Source organism: Chiroxiphia lanceolata, chromosome 1 (genome assembly GCF_009829145.1).
Source record: "Chiroxiphia lanceolata isolate bChiLan1 chromosome 1, bChiLan1.pri, whole genome shotgun sequence".
In the NCBI taxonomy this organism is placed as follows: Eukaryota; Metazoa; Chordata; class Aves; order Passeriformes; family Pipridae; genus Chiroxiphia; species Chiroxiphia lanceolata.
Window position 1 is genome coordinate 34244454 of NC_045637.1, and position 22402 is coordinate 34266855.

The following is a 22402-nucleotide window of genomic DNA, read 5'->3' on the forward strand; positions in this document are numbered from 1 at the left end:
GTATATATAGACTGTATCATCAGGACAAACACTAAACCAAGCTGAAACCAAGGGTCTCAGTGCTTGTATGACAGGACATCCAGCCAAATGCTCAAGGCACTTGCTGATTATAGCTTGGGAAAGCATGTCTTGTCCCAGTTAAGTCCTGTTGATTATATTCTGTGGAGATGAGATGACCTAATTTCTTTTAAGTCTGAGGTGGGACATTGATGCAAACATACTGCAAAAAGGATTCCAATTTTTATCCCAGCCCAATGTATTTCACAGGTGCAGTATGTTACATCCATGACTACATTGTATGCAATCAGGGATATACTTTCACATTGTTATTGTTGAAATAGTGTTCTGCTTACTTTAGAGTAACAAAATACTGGTGTAGCCAGGGAATTAAGAGATTTCTAGTGTATAAAACATCTTGAGACTGAAATATGAATGCTGCTTCTGTTTAATCTTAAAAAAAAAACCCAGCTGTGCAAGGAAATTTTCTGTAGCCTTTTCTGTATTTTTAAGTATCCTAGATCATCTCTATATCTGTCTGATGATTTATGAAATTCACAGGAAACCTCTGAGCATCTACACAGCTGATGAAGATGTTTTATAGTTGAAAAACCTGGACATCAGTCTGGTCCATACAGTAGGAAGAAATGAACATATTACCAACAGCTCATACAATATATTTGATGCATGCTCTCAATTCTGGCAGGGCAAAGCAATACCAACCGAACAGTTGAACCTTAATTTCTTACCCTAATTTCTTACACTGTATTCATTAGCTGCTGGCAGCAAAAGCCATTCTGACAACACTAAATTTCAGCTGTAAATTAGTCATTTTCTTGATCTTTCTTTTTCATATATCCACGGGGAGTATCTGCCACCCAGAAGCTTTAATAAATAAACAGAGCATGAATTTTGGAGGGGATGAAGGACAGCTGAATTCAGCTTGGATGTCTGCCACATCAGCGTTGATTTCTCAGACCTCTTCATTCATCCGTTTAAACCAGGCGAGAGCCTCCCGTGACTGGCTTATTTTTTTAATCTACTTCTAGTCTCCTGTTAATGTCTCTTTCCTCCTGTACTTCTCGGTTAGCTTTTCTTCCCCTCTCCTTTCTTGCACTTGGATTCCTTGTTACTGTTATTGTTACATGTTACTTGTTACTTCTGGCTGCACAACTACAGTGTGAGCAGAGGGACAGCGGGAGCCGCTGTCTGCCCGGTGACATCGGGACCGTGCGGCTGCGCCTCGGCCGTACCCAGAACGAGCCCGGCAGGAGTCCTCCTTGCCCCCTCAGGCGCCCATCTTACGGCTGACAGGGGTCTGGTGACCACCAGGCTTACCCTCGGAGAAGGAGAAAGTGAAAAAAAAAAAAGTGAACCTGTATGGCGGGTGTGCCGGGAGGGAGTGGAGTCCGACCCGGCTCCGTGGCACAGCCCGAAGCGGGGGCAGCCCGCTCTATTAGGTCGCGACCCCGGCGGGATCCCCAGTCATTTTATGTCGCCGCTGTCCCGGTGGGAGAGAAGCTGGGCCGGTGCCCAGCGAGGGTTTCGGGCTACGGCCAGCGAGTACCCGGCCGCGCTGCCAAGGACGCAGCACCTGGACGCTGCCCAGGTGGCACAGCACAGCACGGCACGGCTCTGCTGACGAGCCCCGGCCACGCCGCGTCCCGGGGCCGCTCCCGGGTTGGTGGGTTCGAACTGCCGCCCCCGGGCGGGCGGAGCGCGGGCGGAGGCGCCGCCGGCCGGCAGGGGCGCTGCGGGAGGGGGAAGCGGAGCGGCGGCCGTGCCATTCCCCGGCTGCGCGGTCGCCTCCTCCCCCTCCGCCTCTTCCTGGCCGCGGCGAGCGGAGCTGTGCTGGCAGCGGGGAGGCGCCGGCGCCGGCGCCCAGCTCCCGGCCCGCCATGGCGATCCGCAAGAAGAGCAACAAGAACCCGCCAGTGCTGAGCCACGAGTTCATCGTGCAGAACCATGCGGACATCGTGTCCTGCATGGCCATGATCTTCCTGCTGGGGCTCATGTTCGAGGTGAGGCGGCGCCAACGCCCCCGCCCGGGGTCCTCGTCCCGCTTCCCCCTGCTCCGCCGGGGGCTCTCGGTGCTGGAGGGGAGGGAGGGAGCGGGAGGGCGCAGGAGTCGCGATGCAGCGAGGGCCAGCGCCACAGCCTCCCGGCGCACCTGCCCGCCGCCCCACGGTGTACGCGGGAAAGGAGCCGACTCCCGCCCCGCCGCACGGCCCGACCGCCAGCGCGGGCGCCCTCCCTGCGGTGCATCCTCGCTCCGCCGGGGGAACGCCCTCTTCCTTGGCTCGGCTCGGAGAGGCGCAGCCTGCGGCTGCCGCCAGGACCCGAGTCCCGCTTCCCCCGCCGCCCTGGGAGGGAGGGAGAGAGGGAGGGAGGGAGGCCGTGCGGGGCCGGGCAGCGGGTGGGCGCGCTGCGTCCCTTGGCGGCGGCGGGGAGTTCCTGCGGGCGGCGGGGTTACGTGGCAGACGGGAGAGGGAGGAGGAGTGCGCGGCACGGCGAGGAGGGGGCGGGGGGCGAGGCCCGGCCGCCACAGCCGATCCCCCGCTCTTTGTGTGGCGGCCCCGCCGGCACTACGGCTCCCGTCGGGCGGCGCGGCGGGAAGGGAAGGCAGCGGTGACGTGTCCTTACAGCAGCGCTCGGGTCCCCCTGCCCGCGCCCCCGCGCTGCCCGCGGAGCATCCCAGCACTCCAGGCGGTTCGAGGAGCCGCTCGGATGGCGCTGGTCAACCCTCGAGTGGGCCGAGGTTTGGCAGCGGCAGAGGGGAGCTCTCCCTTCGGCCTGAGCTCTCCCTTCGGCCCGAGCTCTCCCTTCGGCCCTGCTGCGGGCCAGGCGCTCTCTGGGAACCCATGTTGAATGCAGATGTTTTAAAACGTGCCTTTTTGGCTCTTCTCGATTACCTTCTGAGAGAACTGAAAAGGTGACTTACCTGTGTGACTGCCAAAATGTTGTCAGTGATCTGAGGTCATTGAGACTAAGATCACTGATCATCAGAGTAAGACAATTCATTGGCTAAGTGTTTCTCATGATCATCATCGTGGCTAGGCTTCCAGAACGAAGATTTGGGAAGGCTCTATCCACATTTGTTACAGGCTAAGTGTTTCTAGCTTTTTGGTATTTTAGACGTTTGTTTAGACATGTATTTGGGCTTTATTTTAGATATTTGTTTAGGGCTGTGGACCTTTTTGTTATATGGGTGGTTTTCAGAATAGTTTTATCCAGCCATTGGTACTGCTCAGCACTAAGGCCCACTGGAGTTAGGAAAACCCGATACATATATATGTATGTATACATATATACCCAAAAAGGGTATATATGGACAGACCAACAAAGGTGTTATGTTTGAGTTTGCTATTAGAAATCACCAAGACACCACCAATATGGTGGTTTTCTGGGGAATGACATTAAAGAGGTGGACCTAAACATTTACCTTTTATTCCTACTTCAGAGTTACTGTATTAACAGTATTATTGATAGGGTTGGAAGTTTGGGGGGGGGATTGGATGTGTTCTGAATTCTTTTGTTTCCAGTTTTTTTAACACGTGTTTTTTCTACCGTGGTGTAGAGAGGCCATATATCTTTGTTGGTACAGATGTGATGTGGCTGAGAAGATTGTAGCAATTTTTTTAATGCTTTGATATAGGTCTTGGAAATCACCTGCTCTGCTTGATGTTGGTATGGTAAGGTGTTTATACTGCCTGACTTGTGCAATTGAATTAGTACTGAGAGTAGCTGACAGAGCTTTGAAGGACAGTTGAGAACTGACTAGTGTTTTGAATTGTCCTCTGAGGACTCCCTTGATGGATAGGGAGCCCGAGGTGATCTCGCTAATTTAGGCAAACTAGTTGGATACCCCGAAGTTACATGGACTGAACAGTCTGCCACGTATTCCGGGTTTCATAGAAAATCTAGGGCTTGTTGACAAAGAGCTGCTTTTAAAACTTAATCTCATTTCCCGTGAATGATAATTAATGCTGGTAGTAACCTAATAATTATTTTCAGATACTCATTGTATCCTTCCAGGATTCATAAAAGAGCTTATTTTTTTCATCAGCCCTATGAATGCCACAAAGACACTAGGTTTTTACAGCAATGAAAAACTATCAGATCACAAATGCTGTTGTAAAGCACAGTTATTTTTCCTTCTGTTAAGACATGTTGTTTCATGTTGGAATTCAACTAAGGTACATTAGAGTTAAAAATAAGTTTATGCTTTTTGACAAATAAGAACTTGTACTCCTGCTTATCCACTAGGGTTTTTAGAATATCTCCACCCTCAGAAAAAAGCCATTAGGACAAACATCCTCCCTCCAAATTGCTTTTATTCATTCTGCTTTTTCTTACAACCAGTCATAAAGGAGTAGTACCGCTACTGCTAAATTTAATCACATTTGTTTTATGCATCTTGCCAAAGGATCCCCAAGGTCAAAAGACTGCTAATTGTATTGAGTTGGTATGAGCTGGTATGCCACTGGCCTGAAATGGTTTTCTGTTCTTTATGCTTTCTTTCCTTCCCTGTCCACATTTTTCAGATCACTCACAGTTTTATGAGTATGATAATTGACTTTCAAATTTTGTCAAATAAAAAAAAGTACTTTTAAATAAACTTTATTCTCAGTCATTGCATCATGGTGTAGAGGTTCCATGATATTGTACATTCTGTTAATGTAATAATACAGTATGGACTGAGGAAAGCATTGTAGCACATTTTCATTTTAATGTTGTAGGAAAGACTATTTGTAAGTGGCTTTTTCCAGTATATTTCATTCAGGAGGTTTGGTATTCTGTAAACAAATCTATATAGACCAGGCAATGTGTGCTGCCTTTGAAAAGTCAAGTGAAGCTGCGTGATAACATGATCACTTTTTTGGGAGGGGACAAATGTGCTGGGCAAGGGTGCTAATGTATTGGCATATGTCTTCAGTTTAATGTAGCTTACTTACATGAGAATTTGGTTTTTTCCTCTTTCAGATTACAGCAAAAGCAGCTGTCATTTTTGTTACACTTCAGTATAATGTTACCATTCCTGCCACAGGTATGTATCTTGCAGGAGGTTAGTTATGAGACTCTGTATTCAGACATTATTAGTATGCCATGCTTTCTAGACTGACAGTAGGTGAATTTGTCAATTTGAATAGATAATAAGCAGCTTTCAAGGATTTCACTCTATTTTTATTAAAACTCCATTTTAATTAATTAGGTTAGAGACAATGTTTCTGTTCTGATATATTCATCATTAGTGCTAAGACGCCATCTGACTGGTAGATAAGTTCACACAGATTCTTACTTTGGCTTTGCAAGTGACAGTCTTTAATACTCAAAGTGGTGTGATAGCTTAACATATTTTTATTGTCCGCTTTCAATGCGTTTGGGTAAGCTTCCTAAGTGCACTTAAGTTTTTTGTTTTATAGTACTTCTTTCCAGAGTCAAAATGAGTTTGTGATGTGATGGAGAAAACTATAAACAATCTAGTGACCTAGTTTATGGTGGCAGTTTAATTTGACTTTTATTTGTTCAGCTGACTACAAGGTAACTTCTGTGAGAAGTTTCACTCTGAGAAACAAACTTATTAGCCATTAAACTGTATTGATGCCTAACAGTTCATTCTGTTTGCCTTTTAGAAGAACAATCTGCAGAAACAATCTCTCTCTATCACTATGGCATCAAAGACTTGGCTACGATTTTCTTTTACATGCTTGTAGCAATAATCATACACGCTATAATTCAGGAGTATGTACTGGATGTAAGTACAAAATATTAATTCCTTTCATCAAGAAAATAGTCAGATTTTAATTAGACTGTAAGACTATTAACTTAAAAGTAAACTTCTGCATTAAAGCTTTTAACTGTAAAAACATGTATTAAAACTTTTAGATGTTCTAATGCAGTTACCAGGTAAATGTTAAATACTACAGCATATAAATAACAATGGATTTTTATTTCAGAAAATTAACAGGAAAATGCACTTTTCAAAAACAAAGCATAGCAAGTTCAATGAGTCTGGGCAACTTAGTGCATTCTACCTTTTCTCCTGTGTTTGGGGAACGAGTATTCTTGTCTCTGTAAGTATGCCTCCTCTTCTGTTTCTATTATGAGATTTCTAAAGCTTCAGTTAGACTGCTGATAAGTATGGTTTTGGCTTATTTTTCTGTTTTTAGCTGGTTTTAATTTTAAAGTGGGGACAAGTTTAAGAATTCTGTGTAGGTTGTAGTCATAACTGAGTATAAAGTCCAGTAGTGTTGCTGTTGCTCAGTCTTGAGTTGATTTACTGTGAACAGAGTAAGGTAAAACCATTTAACTATTATGGTACTTAATTCTCTGTTGTTTTTTTGTGTTGGCTTATTAATGTGAAATAAATATTTAAAAAGCACTATATGTAGCATTTTGGAGCCTAGGAAATGGGTATATGGGCCGACTGCTGTAGTCTGAAGTCAATGTGTCCTTTCAGGTTAAAGCTAGTGGCTGAATGTGAAGGGAAAGAGTATCTTTTTTCTTTTCCTTTAATATAGTAACTCCTGGAAAAACTTTCCTTTTATTAGTTAAACTCAAAGCCTGTCAGCAGTTTACATGAGAAGACTTATGGCTGTAGAGGTGCTGAAATAACTTACATCTCATTCTGTATGGAACAAACACATGATTTGATTGGTTGTTTTTTATTTTCCTAAGCCAGTACTACTGTCTTTTGGTTTGGGGAGTTGTTTTTTGGGTGGGTTTTGTTCTGCTTATTTGTGATTTCTGGGTTTGTGATTTGTGGGTTTAAAAAAAAATTAAATCTGCAGCTTTTACTTGTGTATGTAGATGTGTACACATGTGTTTGTATGTACACACATGCATATACATAAATGCATACATGTATTTCCAGTCATTATTTCTGACTAGAAAGCAACATCTCTGAGAGTTTATTGAGAGGTTTTGTTTGGTTTTTTTCTTCTTTTAGGAGAACTATATATCAGATCCAACCTCTCTGTGGAGGGACTATCCGCACACACTGATTCCGTAAGGCCTCTTCCTTAGAGGATTGCTGGGCGAGGGGAGGGGGTGTTTTAAACTTACCTTGTGTCACGTACAATTTGTGTGGAATAAGTAGTTTGTAAAACTGTATTAGTCACTAATGCATTTTTGGTCGTATTTATGTGGCCTCTTGATTCTTTGACAATTGTAGCATACAAAGTTCTCTTTCTGTAGGCTGTTACTTAGAGAATTAAGTTTTTGCAAGCTTTATCTCAATGATTTTGAGTTTTAAAATCTTAGTTTAAAGTTGGCTGGCAGGAAGGATCTGTATGTTTTCTTTCTTTAAGAGACAGTGATAAAATGTGTTCACTAGAAGGCTTCTGAAATGTTTTAATTTTATTCATAATAAGTAATGTGGTTCAATTCTTACTGTATTGCACAGGTTTCAAATGAAGTTTTTCTACATCTTACAGTTGGCATATTGGTTTCATGCTTTTCCAGAATTGTACTTCCAGAAAACTAAAAAGGTAAGTTCAAAATGTAAATGGAAGGAACTGCAGAGCAAGCAGCTCAAACAGTGGAGTAGTTAATTTCTTTTGAACTTCCAGAGTAATGTGTTACCCTAGATTTCCTACCCTATTGTGATTTGTGTTACCCACTTTTCTTGATGGAATTTGGGGTGCTCAAAATGTCCATGTGAGAAAGGGGTCATTTTTCATTTTAGTTATTTCAGTATTTCTAATTGTAGTAAATATTTCAGTATTTCTCATTGCATTAAAATTGCTGTATATCTGTTGTGGAAATAAAAATTACTAGTGTTTCTCATCTACTGAAAGGATTTTCCCTTGAGGAAATGCACGTGAGATTTTCTTTTCAGACTTTTTTTTTTGTTTCTCATAATTGGTAGTCTGAATAGTCTCATTGAAATCACAACCAGTTAATGAATCATGATATAGGTGTAGATTATAAGCTGTGAATAATTTTATAAATCAAAGTGGTATTAAAGTATGGGATTTGATTTAAGTACCACTGTCCTCTGCAGAAGTTCTGGTTAGTTATGTACTGATATTTTTTTCAGTTCTCAATTTCTATCAGCAGCATTTTTTCCCTGAGGGTTTTCTGTGTTTGGGTTCTCATAACACTGAGTTCACTTCAGATTTTTTGTAGCACACTCCTTGCCTTCCTGACCAGTTTAAGTAGGCTCTTTGCATGTTTTTGCTCAAGATCATTTTGCATATACATTTTCCTGCTTAATCTTTCCTGTTTTAAACTCTTCAACATGGCTTCACCAAAGGCAAATCGTACTTGACTAACTCAGTGGCTTTCTATGGTGGAGTGACTGCATCAGCAGATGAGGGAAGAGCTGCTGATGTTATCTACCTGAACTTCTGTTAAGGCTTTTCATAGGGTCCCCCACAGCATTCTTATTTCTAAATTGGAAAGAGATGGATTTGATGGATGGACTGTTAGATGGATAAGGAGTTGGCTGGATGGCTGCTTCCAGAGAGTTACAGTCAGTGAGTCGATGTCCAAGCGGAAACTAGTAACAAGCGATTTTCTTCAAGGATCTGTACTGGAACCAGTGCTGTTTGACATTTCATCGGACAAAGGGATCGAGTGCACCCTAAGCAAGCTTGCAGAGCCACCAGGCTGAGTGTTGCAGTTGATTTGCTTGAGGAAAGGGGTACCATCTAGAGTACCCTGACAGGCTTGGACTGGGTCCATGTGAACCTTGTGAAGTTCTACAAGGCCAAGTGCAAGGTCCTGGACGTGGATTATGGGAATCCCCAACATCAATAAAGGCTGGGGATGAATGGATTGAGAACAGCCCTGCAGAACACTTGAGGGTACTGGGGATGAAAAATTGGACATGAACTAGCAATGTACCCTTGCATCCCAGAAAGCCAGTTGTAACCTGGGCTGCATAAAAAGCGGTGACCAGCTGGTTGATCTGCCCCTCTACTCCACTCTGGTGAAACCCCACTTGGAGTACTGTGTCCTGCTCTGGGGTCCCCAGCACAGGAAAGGTACGAATCTGTTTGAGCAGGTCCAGAGAAGAGCCACAAAGATGAACAGAGGACTGGACCAGCCCCCCTGTGAAGACAGGGTGAAAGAGTTGGGGTTGTTCAGCCTGGAGAAGGCTCCAGGGAGAACATATTGTGGCCTCACACTGTTTGAACTGGCCTTACAAGAAATATGGAAAGAGACTTTTTATCAGGGCCTATAGTGAGAAGACAAGGGGCGATGATTTTAATCTGAAAGAGGGTAGGTTTAGAATAGATACAAAGAAATTCTTAACTATGAAGGTGGTGAGACACTGGAACAGATTGCCTAGAGAACTTGTGGGTTCCCCTTCATTTGAAGTGTTCAATGTCAGGTTGAATGGGGCTTTGAGCAACCTGATCTAGTGATAGAAGTCCCTGCCCATGGTAGAAAGGTTGGACTAGAGGATGTACAAGCGGCTCTTCAAGCCCAAGAGATTCTGTGACTGTTGTTGCTGTGTGACAAGGCTATATCTCTGCTGCCAGAGTTTATTCAAGAAAATGAAACATAGGTGTTATGTAAGCATAGGTCTTTGTTTAGGAGCCTAGAAGAGGCTTAGTAAAATAGTAATGAGGTGCATTGTTTTTATGCTGGTCTGAGGCAGTATAAACACTTTTGCAGATGCACTGCAGCTCATGTTCCCATGTTGTGCTAATGGTACCTCTCAAATGTAACTTCATGGCCAAGTCTGGAGATTTTTTTTTAACATAAGGTCAAGAAAGCTGTCACAAGTGGCCTAAGTGCTGTATGTTGAATAATAATTATTTATTGGGTCAGTACTTGAAATTTTGGCCTCTGACTTTTGCATTAAGTTTAAAGAATAGTTAATTTGTTTTAGCAAGTTCACAGTTGATATTTCTTTCACCATGGCTTAACCTCTGCCACCTTGGCCTCCTTGCTTTATTCCGTCTCTTGAAAGAACTGGCTGCATTTACTTAGGTCTAGTTGTCTTTACTGCTGACACAGACAAGGGAAGAACTTCTTAACTCCAGTACTCTGTGTAGGCATCTATATCTCCAGTTGCATTATTCCAGTAGGCCTTCAGTCTCTGCCAGTTTGTCTAAGAGGGCAGCATAGGCTGTTGAAATGTTACCTCAGTTCTGAAGTTAGCGTAAAAGGCTCCTCCTGTTAGTACTTGGAGAAACTATTTGTACTGTCTATTCTCTGATTTATCTCAAAGAAGTATTTTTTTTGTTTTCTTTCAGATAATTTAGAGTAGGTCTTTGTTCATCTCTTTTCTTGCCCTTTGTGTATGGTGCTTTGTGTGTGGTGTTTGCTGTTGTCAGAAGTGTTTGATTCTATATGTTTGTTGGATTTGAGATTGAGTATTGAATAACATACTATAGATGTTACAAGATTAAAATGTTAGGCCTTTTTTATTTGCATGTATAGCAGATCAAGCTGAAGATCCTTGAACTTTAGGGAATTTTTCCAAAAAATAGGAGTTTCTTAAGCACAACTTGAATGTACTCTGCATACTGCTTCAAGACAGATTTTTATTGTGATCTGGCATATTTTAGTGATTCTTCTGTTTCACAGATGGCACAATCTGCTTTCCATGTGCTGTGTGTCTCCCTCTTTATTATTTTGTCTCCATGAAGTGTTCAATTTAATGGGGCTGGCTAAAACCTGAATTGAAGTGTGACCATGAGGTTTAGCATGACTAGTTAATAACTATATTCTCTGTATTTGCCAGCAACAGTGTGCCAGAATTTTGAATGTTCTTGAATTTTTAAAATCAATGCCAACACTAGGAAAAGTTTTCATTTTGGTTTGTAGACTGTTTTTTTTTATTTCTGTAGCAATCTGACAATCTGATTAGCAGCAAACATGTGGAACTGTAGGAGCTGATGATACAGTTATATGTATACAAAATAAGTATTGTAATAGCTTGTACAAATTCACAGGAGTCATAACAAATAAAACTGGGCCCTTTTAAAAAGCATTTTTTTGTGTTTGATGCATTTTCTCCCAGTAGCATATGTGTAAGATTGCTAAGTAAGCAATAAGTTATGTGTGGAATTAGATGACCCAGGCTGAGTAATTCAGTGCCAGGCCAGACCAGGCCATGTTAAGGTAATTGATAAACAAAGAAGAATTTCCAAGACTAGGGAATAGTAATAATAGATAACATTGTACCATACTGTATAACATTGTGTATAAGTCATGGTTGTTTTTTCTTCCTAATAGGAAGATATCTTTCGCCAGATTGTCTACATTGGACTTTACCTCTTTCATATTGCTGGAGCCTATCTCCTGAAGTAAGTCAATTGTAAACTTTTTCTGGCTTCATTCCCTTTCTTAAACATCTAACAAAATGTCTGAATGGTTGTTTTATTTGTTTTGATAGTCTGACCCATCTTGGACTTGTTCTTCTGGTATTGCATTACTTCGTTGAATTTCTTTTCCACATATCCCGTCTTTTCTACTTCAGTGATGAAAAATACCAGAAAGGGTAAGTAGTCTTCATCTTTTAAATTCATATGATTTCTATCTTAAAGCCTTTTGCATTTGACTAGCCAGAAACCAAAATTACAAGGAAGTTCAAACAGTTTTTCTTAGAGACCACAGTTCTCCAGAATAGTGTTAGTACTTATATCTCTTAAACAACTGGGTTTTTAACCTTGTTTTAGCCTATTTAAGTAAATGTTAATAGCAGTATAAAAATGAAATAAAATCTCACAATGTGTACTAATTTTTTTTTTTTTTTTAAGTTTTGTAGAGAAAGGAACAGGATAGGTTCAGTATCCAGTATTCAGTATTCCTACAGCCAGTGCTGTAGGAATTAATAACATGCTTATGTTCTAATAGTACTGGAAAGCACTTTCCATTGAGTTGAAATTAGTTTTCAGAACATAATGCAAGACTCATGTGGAATAGGTGCAAATGAATTTAGGTAAGTTCTTATATTCCAAACAAATTTGCATGGTGAAGGGTAAACATTTGTCTTGTTAGTGCATGTGTTTTGAATGGAAAATTCATTTAGTGTTTGTGGTGTTTTTATTTCTAGATTTTCACTATGGGCAGTTCTTTTTGTTTTGGGAAGGCTTCTCACCTTGATTCTCTCAGTCCTCACTTTTGGCTTTGGACTAGCAAGAGCAGAAGATCAGCAGCTGAATTTCAGTACTGGAAACTTTAATATCCTGGCTGTTAGGTATAGTAAACCTGGAACAGTTCTTAAGCATGTACTGTAAACTTGTGTTAGATACACAATATAAATGGTATGGTATGGTATTAATGCCAGTAATTCTGAATGATTGAGTATTTTCATGCAACCGATGGGATCAATGGGAATAGCTTATGTAACAAACTTTTAAACCACAGTGAAATGAATTGAATTATTTACAGTCTACAGCTGAGAAATCTGTAACTGGTTACTCTTCTTTGTCAAAAGACACCCAGAATGAAAAGGAATATTCAATTATAAACACTAATTTTAAATGTTTGAGATTTAGTAAATTGAATTCTGGATATAATTGCAGTGAGTTTATCTGTAGAGGTCAAGGTGGTATGTCCAGAGCATCTTTGGTCCTGGTTGAAGATTTGTGTCTCTTTCTCTGTCGTTGTTATGGCTCCTGTTATTGCAACATGATGCAGAATGTTCTGCCAACCACCTGGCCTTCTTATGAATTAAATCTAGAAAAGGAAGTTATTGAAACATGGCAATGTAAGCATTACCCTGTAGAACTGATATGCTCAGAATGGCAAGACACTCTTAAACCATTTTCAGCTGTTGCTGCCTGGTGCCTTGAGAGTAATTCTGAAAAAGAGAGCAGGAAAGAAACCTGGTACTTCCCAGTTTTGGTGGGCAAAGACTTCACTATCTCTGTATATCCTGTTTTGATCATCTGTGCTTAAGCCCAGTCGCCCTGTGGGAGCAAACACTTGCAAGGCTTAGCAAATGGATGTTACTGGGAGGAAGGGGTGGAAGTTGCCAAAAAAAATAAAAAATAACCTGAACAGAACTGAACTTTTAAAAATTCATGTTATCTAGAAAGAATCACTCTAATGTGTGACAAACTTACTGATAAAACTTCACTTGTGTTTTGTTTCTAGAATCAGCGTGCTGGCCTCTATCTGCATGACTCAAGCATTTATGATGTGGAAGTTCATTAATTTCCAGCTTCGGAGGTGGAGAGAACATTCTTCTTCCCAGCCTCAGTCAGTGAAAAAGAAGTTTGTATCAGCTAAAGGAAAGACCTCCAGAAAAGAAAGAGGTTTGTAGTTGCAGTTTTTCTGTTGCCTTGACTTCTCAAAAACAACCTTAGGATGTGCAGAGCCTTTTTTAATAGAGTTGCTAAAGAAGCATTTTATATTTCACTCGCAAGTGAGAGGACTCCGTTACAGAAACAGTATTGGTGAATATTACTGTGGGGAGAAATGATTTAAAAAATACACACTATATATTGTTTGGATTTTCTAATTGCCCAGATGAAGGAATTCCTGTTTGTAACATGATATTTTTATTATCTTTCATTTCAGTTCTTGAACAAAATATATGTCATTCTTATGTTTTTTTCACTTATAAAAAGGGAACAGACACAATTTTAGATCGGTTCTCGTAAACAATTATTTGTAAAATTTTCTTGCAATTAATTTCAGGCTTGTTGTTTATTGCCACAAAATTCTGAGGTTTTAGGACAAAGAGATGGTTTGATGATCCACTCAGTAAATAGTCTTGTGTTGGACTGTTTTTACAAAAAATAGAATTTGATAGTTGTCTAGGGGGAGGTAATAACTACTTACTAGTCTAAACCTGTGTTGAAGCATTTGGAAATGTACTGATGACTCCAGGTTTCACTTTTTGGTTATGTCACACTCTTTTTATAGAACGGGCATGAAAGATGAACTGAATGCTCTTTCCTCCAAGAAAAATTATGTCCTCTTTTAAAAATAAAGTTTCCCCATACTTCAGTATTTCTGTTGTACCATCAGTTAAGCTTCTGTGTACTTAATTGCTAGCTTGAATAACTTCTGGACTTTTTTGAAACTGCTGAAGTTTCAGCATGATCCTTTGCTCCCAATCATGTATTACCAACTTGTTCCACCTTTTGATATATTGAACATAGTGTGTGTGAAGACCATTTGCATCAAGAACTGAGATTTGTGGTGGGTGATCCATAATTTTTTTTATTTCTCCCAAGTTTCTTTTTTATTAAAATGATGTGCTTTAGATTTTTGCTGCACTCCCTTTAGATGATTTGTAATTATCACAACTTGGCTTTTGTGTGGTGTTGGGTTTTTTTATTTTCTTCAGAAAATACAGGGGGATTTTTTTTATAATTGGGTGAAGGTAGTTTCCTATGTGAAAGTGTCCTATTTAATCAGAAGTGTCCTATTTAACCAGAGCTCCGTGTTCATTGCATACTCACTGTGGTGTTTCTTTAATTTAATTGAAGTCTTTTATGTCAAATAATTTTAAAATATAAACTTTAATGCTGTTTTAATCAGTGAGTCAAAATCTCCTAATCTATTTCATTCATATAATTTGATGAATTTCCTGGTTTTCATCCAACTTCAGTGGACACCTGGAAGTGGTAAACGAACAGTGAAAAAGTCAGTTAGTTGGAGTTGTGGTTTAATTCACAAAATAATTGAGCTATACCTGTCTTGAGACTGAAGAATTTTTTTGTTGATTTTAAATAGAAAGAAAAGAACTCTGTTCTTTCATATTCTTCTGTTTTGAGTGTTCCTGTAATGTTGTCTGTTCAGAACACTTGCACAGGATGCAGCAAAACTGTGTTTTTTAAAGAGTAATATATGTAATTGAACTGTTTAAAGCACTTTTTTGTGTTCCACCTATTTGAAGTACTCTTTCCATGTATGCATACTCATTGCAAATCTGAACTAGTGTTTTCCTTCTGTCCATCTTTTAAAGTATATGCTTTAAAAATTGTATGTGCATCTGTAGATAAAGGCTTTCCTATATATATGAAATACTTGTAAATGAAGGAGTGTAATTTTAGCAAGAACTTATAATATGAAATAGGTGGAACAAATAATTAAGACCTATATAAGGGAACTGTGTACATACTATGTGTCTCCAAAATTTCACAGAACGTGTCATCTACAGGTTGTGTTTTACTTTTTCACAAATATTGTAACTGGTCTTGATTTTTCAGTCTTGGTGTGTATAATGCACATATTTCAGTGTCTGGCCACATCAGCAAACTGGAATTTATTGTAGTAAACTTTAAATTTTGCACTTTGTAAAAACTGTGTTATACTGTTGCATTCTGATGATAATTATTGAGGTTTAATGAAGAAGATAAGTCAGAAAATAAGTTAAAAGACTATTTGTATAGGACCTAGAAAAATGTAAAAAAATATAAAACATCTCATTGTATTTGAAAAATGTTTTCTTGTTTTGTAGAAAACGGAATAAATGGAACAGTGACCTCAAATGGAGCGGACTCACCTCGCAGCAGGAAGGATAAATCCTCGTAAAACTGGGGTTTATTAAGTTAATTGACTAATGTCCCCAAAGAATCTGCTTTTTACATGGATGGCTCTTCAGCACTAGAGATATTATGGATTAAGGAAAATACAATTCATGTTTTTTGATTATTGATGTTGTTTTGAGAAACTTTTTTTAAAAAGCCATTTTGACTAAGGAAAAAGGTTTATCTCTCTTCAAATACTTGAGGGGAGGATTCAACACTTTTTAAAAAACACTGACGCTTTTTTAAACATTTACTGTGATGAAATAACTTACTTAATGAGGATCACTGTTGCAATGTATTATTTCCCTCCAGTTTTTGTAATCTTGGTGATATATGATGTTCTACCAACTTCACTTTTTCCAAGTTCCTCAAGAAGTATTACAAAATTGAAGTAAAAACTTAGTATGCGTTTTCAGATACTGTGGCTTTTCAGTTAATTACCTTGACTCAAATTTGCATTTCAAATTGGGATTCCAAGACCACACCAATAGACCTCTTTATTTTGTAGTTACTAGCTGCACAGTGTCTGCTCTTAGAATTGCCCCATATCATTAAAACAGAACTGAAATAATCGGAAATGTTGCAGAGTCTTATTGTTTGTTGGTTAGAAATCTCTTACAAGGAACAAAAAACCTTTCTGAGATATAGCTTTTAGCACTTGAAAATTAGAAGGGAGCGTGTATGATCATAGGAAGAGTTGATTTGAGTAGCACTGTTCGCTTCTGTGTGTGCTTTTAAAGTGTATCTTGGAGAATTAGTGTGCGTTGGACCTTCTTTAAAAACTTGTCTGGCCGATTTTAGAGGGTGGAGGTTCTTACAATGTGTTGTGTTTGTTTTGGGAGGCAATTAATGCTCCATGAGGAGGGAATTAAATAAATGGATCAAGTTATGAGAAACATTCCTTTATTCTAACTGCTTTGCTTTGTTTCACCTCTGTTAGGAATAGTTTGATTTCTCCTATATATGTTTTTATGAAAAAATATTTAGAAGCTACAACTTCTTAAAACTGATTTATCGTGCCCTTTGCTACAACTGGAAAAATCTCAATTTAAGAATTCTTCCATTATCTTTTAAAATTGTATTCAATGTGAAGCTTCGTCCAGTTAGTTTTCCAGTTTAATATGCAGATAATGTTTCCTCTGTACGCTTTTGTAATGGATATAATTCAACCCATTGCACTTGAGAACGAGTGAGAGATTTATTTCAGTCTTAAGAAGAAGTTGCTAAATTAGTCTATCAAGGTAACCAAAGTATTGAACTGCTTATTGATTGAGGATAATTATGAGCAATCAAGCTGATAAATAAAATAATTTTAATTAAAACCTGTTATTACAATTGAGTTTATACCCAACAGAGTAATAAATCTGCATTCTGTATCTTCTACAGTTCAATTGCTTACTGTTCAGAATAAACGTTTCCAGTACAAAATATTCTCTACAAGTAACTATCCATTCTTCAGTTGTTTAGTGCTATTTAGAGTTATTGCAGTATAATTTATTATATGTTTCCGCTAATTACAGTCACGATTCCCAAGTATTTGGTTCACACCTCCTGAAATGGACTTGGCAGACTTATGTTTGCTTGGCTTGAGAACTCTAGGGCAGCATGCCCTGTAATATGCCCAGTCTGCTTCAGTAGAAGTAGCTATGCCATGCCTTGATTTGAAGTGGTGGAATTGTGAATCTCTCTGATTCTGGAAATCTGACATGAAACTGGAAAATTGGAAATCAGAAATTTTGAGAGAATTGTATGTATTATATACCTGCTGCCGAAAATCACATTTCAAGTCTGATGTTTCTAGAAAGACCTTCACAAATTCTGTGTGCCTTGCTCTCAACTTGTACCTTAAGCCAGGGGGGGAAATTTTAAGTGTCTAGTCTGGTACTTTGACTCTGAATCAGTTTGGTTGTGATATCCGGTTGTACTGGGGCTCTCAGAATCGTAACAGGTAGAGGAACAAATTATGAAGGGAACATCTAAGGTACTTCTTGAGATTTTTAAGACTTATAGGAGGGTTGTAATAGTTGTTTCCCTAAAGCAAACTGTTTCTTGTAAACCTCATTCACAGTAGTCTTGAAATGCAAACTTCAGGTTAATTTCCAAAAGCTTCGAAAGAATATATTCTTGACTGTTAATACTGACATTGCTTTTTGTCTCCTTTTGGCCTTATGGACAGAAATTCTTGGCCTTTGGACTTTAACAAAAGCACTTTTGTTTCCACAATGGCTTAATCTTCATCCTTGCCTTATAGGAGTTGTTGCTGTCTGCCAAGTAATATAGAATAATAACAGTTGTTCTAGAATTTGGATAGAGTATTGGAAGCCAGTATCTTCTGTCTTTTGTATCATAACTAAAAACACATAATTATTATGTTTGAGGCAAAAGCAGTGATTTAGAATTTTCTACCTTGGAATGGAAACACTCATAAACTTATAAGATTTTGAGACTTATGTTTCCAGTTTGATATTGCTTGTTTTAGCATAAGATTATTGTCTGGCTGGATAATTTCTTTTTAATTGCTTAAAATGTTTTTTAAATGTTATTGCATTTTTTGCTCTTTGCTTGTAATCTGTAATTCAGTAAAATGGAAGTCTAATCATGTTTTCTTAATTGTGGAGTCAGGAAAAATAGAAATGGAAATGTCTGAAGAGTTCATCATTTTATTCCTATGTCCAATAAAATAATTTTTGCCTAGGCTGCAGTAATTTATCCTGGTCAGTTGACAGGTCCTGTGAAGAGAAAGATTTGTCCATATAGATGGATTTTAATTAAATAATTATACAGACAGTGGATAAGGTTTGTTGGGTTTGGGTTTTGTCTTAAAGCCCCTTCCTTTTGCCCTGTCTTTTCAGAACTTTTCAAGATTTAACATGATTTATAGCTTTTTTTGCCCCCCAAATGTGTGTTTGGTTTCTATGCCAGAATCTCCTATCCAAACTATTATTCTACTTTTAAAGTGATTATATTGAACTTCAAAGTACAAACAAGGAGCTCAGACCAGCTGAAAATAATTTTAGTTTTCATCTGGACACTTTGACTAGTTGCAAAGACTGATTTCTCCTATGTGAATTACTGATGAATGTGGAAATACTCTTTGGAAATACGGCTTTTCTGGTGATCCCACGTCCAAAATTAGGAATTATGAAGGAATTTGCCAAGCAGAGAAAATGCTTAGGCTATTTCTGCTAACATTAGGTTATGCTGATGGCAAATTAAGTATGTTAAGATAATGCATGTAGAAAATCAGTTATTTGTAAGCATTTGATATTTTTCCTAAATACTTTTTTTCTTTGAAAATTTTAGTTGCGTTTATGGAGTTATATTAGCCAGAATTGTCATAAGCAGTGCACTACTCGGGTACAAGTAATTGACTTCTGTAAAAAGGAGCAATACACATCTGCAGTCCTTTTGTTCTTTGAAGATTTCTGACTAACTGCACATGAGTAATTTTGTTGGCGGCAAAACTTGATGTTAAAGGGAAGGGAGCATTCTCATGGTCATGCTAAGCTGAAAGTAATGTAGGTTGCTGCCAAAATTGGGGTTCTGTCCCTTGCCTTGGCTAGCACAAGCCTTTCTGGTTGCATGGTGAGCTAGATCAGGGAGCTGGTGCAAGGGGTTGCTTGGGGTTTTTTTTCCATTGGATTAGTTGTCTGATAGTAATCCCAGAGGCTCACAAGTAGTTATGTATAAGCAGCAAGAAAAAAATGCAGGGAAAAGATATATCAGGTTCTAAGGCAGCTACCCCTTCCATTGACATGTTGCTTAAAAATTACACTAGATTACAGTATGAGTTGGGTGATCTCCTTGAAAGGCTTCCAGTCATCATTACCAGAAGAGAGATTGGTCTCTGGTAGCTCCTACATGCCAAATCCATTAAGTGTTAATGGATTTCTGTTGGATATTGAGGGGGAAGGGGAAATACTCATTGTGCTTTACTGTACTGAGATACCTGTTAACTGTCAACAGGGTTTCCAAGCAGTGAAAAATGATACTGGTGATGTACAAACTGGAATTTTGAAAATGTAGGTTGTCCTGGATCAAACAAACAAAACTACTTTCCTTAACGGCCAGGAAACTACAGCTTTTTTGGTGAGGGATTTTTTTTGCACATAAACCCTTTATGTATCGAAGTAAATCTTCCAGAGAGTTTTGCAAGAATTGCATGATATGCCTGTCTTGGTACATGGAGGGCAGGGTTGTTTGGTTTCTCTTATTTTGTTTTCAGGAAGTTCACCAGCTGATTCCTAGGTCATACTTGGGTTTGGTTCCATTTGTGACTCAGCCCTTTGGGCCTGTGTTGTAAACGATGGAGACTGGCAGCTTGAATAGGCTTCCTATGCAGTGTTGGTCATTGCTGTCCTAATTGTTCTCTCTGGAAAATCTCAGTATTGAAGGGGCTTGAACACAAAGTAGAGACAGTCGTGTTGCTTGTAACGTTTGCAGGCTGGTGAGAGCCAGAGAGATACTGCATTCCGGGGAGGGGGAGCTGTGGTTTAATGTCCACAGCCTGTAGTAATAGTCATCTTGTGCAAATATTTAGGCTACTTCTGGTGCAGAGTATAAGGATGTCCTACAAAATGAAGGCTTGGGGAATATTTGGAAGATCCTTTAAAAGGAATGAGACTTCAAAGGACTGATGTCAGTTATCATCTGTTCATCATATTTGAATTTCTTATGTTGTTAGCTGTGGATTATCTTTATAGAGCACTGGATTAGCCCATGCTTGTTGCTTTGTTGGTGGGGTTGTTTTATATACTGTAGGTGGTTGTGGTGGATGTTTAATGAGTATCCCCTCTTCACACTGTTCCCTGAACTACTCAGTTTTCGGTCTGATAAGCCTAGATCTCTATACATTAGGGAATTTTGTGTGCTCTTCAGAACTAAAATAGGAGCAGGGCTGAACTGTTGCTGGATCAGACGTGCAAGAAATAAGCACATCAACATATTGGGTGTCATCAGAACCTCCTTAATAGGAACTGAAACTCTTTGGGATGAATACATTGCAATACAACTTATATCGGATATAGCTCACATCCACAGAGCAAGTGCCACTGTGGATGAAATGGAACTGCTTTTAGCATCTGCCGCTGTCAATTCCCTTTGGTGAGCAATGGGTGAGGAGTGCTGGGCTCCAGCAGCAGTAGACTGTTTTCTGCCTTTCAGAAAAAAGTTCTTTTGATGTTGCCAATTCAAAAGGCAACAACTCCTATTTCTGGTTTAAAAAAAAAAAAACAACCTAGTTTTGAATCCAATACACTTGATCTCTATGTGTCCTGTCACTTTTATTTTAGGTTTCTGCAAATACTTCAGTTTTATCCTGCTCAAGGATGGCAAATATGTGATGTGAGTGCCAGAAATGACAACTCCTTTTTCTTCTTTTTGTGTTTGAAACTTTTTGCAGAATCAGAGCAGCTAGAATGTAGCTTTATAATTCAACAGTCTTTCAGTATTCATTCTTTGTCTGTATTTATTGTGGTTAATATTAAAGATCAGGCATTGTCATGCACCACAACAAAGTTGTTACTTCTTCATTCCACACACGAGAGTGTGGAATTTGATATACTGAATTGAAAAAAAATACATTAGTCTTGACTGGTTTAGCAGAAATTGATATTCCTGGATGTTTTTCCTTTGCATATTGCAGTTCACTTTTACTGCCTTTCTCATTTAAGAAACTGGGTCTCTGAATCTCTAGACTGTAGTTTTGCTGTATAGCACTCGACAAATTATGGTCTAGAACTTGAGCTTTGTGTCTCCATTTATTGGTTATAAATGTTGAAGATTATATTTTGCACTGTAATCAACAGGTAAAAATTCAGCCCGTGGTAATAAGAATACTGTAACAGGGTAGGAATTTTGACTCTTGAACTCCAGACTAGAAACCAAGCCAAAACGTAACTCGCGTTCTCACGCGGGTGATTCCTCCTTTTTGTTTCTTGATTAATCATTATATTTGTTTGGTTTATTTTGATTGTAAGTTCATGTGGCAAGGGTTGTCTTGTGTGTGTGTGCGTGCGTGTGTATACCCAGGACAATAAGGTCTGGAGCCCCAGTCTGTGGAAGCTGTAATAAGCAATCACCTTGTTATTGTTTTCCTGGATATCATAATAAAGAGTATCAAATTAAAACTGTGCTTGAATAGTCTGTTACAAAAATGGAGGCATATAAATTGCATCTGGCCTTGCTTACAGCCCAGCAGCATCAGTGAGATACTGGTCAAAGGCAAATACAGTGTTTTGTTTGAGGATATTCACTTAAACTGGAGAACACAGACAGGAGGTCTGCTTAAGCTGAAGAGGAATGGCATGTAACTCAGGCTGGAGCTGGAGTTTGCACAAAATTATCAGAAGTTCAGGATTGAGTTTCTCACCTGTCAACTTGAGAAACCACATTGGCCCTCCCTCTTGAGAAGGTGAGGCTTGTTTGCTGTAATGCTTGTGCAGCATTTTGTATCCTCTGAGTAGCACTTTCCAGCTTGACAGAGTAACCATGAACTTGGAGAACATCAAGAGCTGTGCTGGGCAGTGTCTGGTGTGGCCTGGGATCTTGCTATTCTAGTGTCTCCACGCTCTTCAGCTAAACAGCTTTTAAAGCCTTCATAGATTTCAGCTTCACTGATACAGAAAGAGTAAAATTTCATCCAGTCTGAAGCTGAGCCTCCACACTGCTCTATTGGTGATCTCAGCAGCGTGGTGGGACCTGAGGACTGTACCCAACTTGGGAAAAGTTAGGCTGTTTTTTGGAAACTTTTACCATGAATGTTACTTTCCGAGGGGTTCGATTTGATACATGGTGGAGGGGCTGACTACAGATCCCATGAACTCTGTATTCGGTTCAGCTCAACATACATCAAATTGGTGCTTTTGAAGAACTATTGAACTACTTAAGTAACCCTTAAAAACCTGCATTTATAACTTGTAAATCCTCAAACTAATTGAATGAAAATGTTAAGTGAA

At 39.3% G+C, this 22402-nt stretch overlaps 1 protein-coding gene across 1 annotated transcript; it reads left to right on the plus strand.

The window, feature by feature from the left end:
- Positions 1–1725: 1725 nt before the first annotated feature.
- TRAM1 (translocation associated membrane protein 1) lies at positions 1726–21013 on the plus strand. Its single transcript, XM_032690140.1, has 11 exons — positions 1726–2018; positions 4981–5044; positions 5631–5752; positions 5955–6071; positions 6947–7005; positions 7403–7487; positions 11194–11264; positions 11354–11458; positions 12014–12157; positions 13060–13220; positions 15377–21013. Exons 1-11 carry the CDS (start codon positions 1896–1898, stop codon positions 15448–15450), a joined length of 1125 nt encoding a protein of 374 aa, XP_032546031.1. The 5' UTR covers positions 1726–1895; the 3' UTR covers positions 15451–21013.
- Positions 21014–22402: the final 1389 nt, after the last annotated feature.

Bases quoted from the DNA above. Each gene is read 5' to 3' on its own strand.
- TRAM1 (XM_032690140.1), top strand. From the start codon at position 1,896: ATGGCGATCCGCAAGAAGAGCAACAAGAACCCGCCAGTGCTGAGCCAC. The intron at 11,265-11,353 runs GTAAGTCAATTG...TTGTTTTGATAG, and splicing joins GCTGGAGCCTATCTCCTGAA to TCTGACCCATCTTGGACTTG. The intron at 13,221-15,376 runs GTTTGTAGTTGC...CTTGTTTTGTAG, and splicing joins GACCTCCAGAAAAGAAAGAG to AAAACGGAATAAATGGAACA.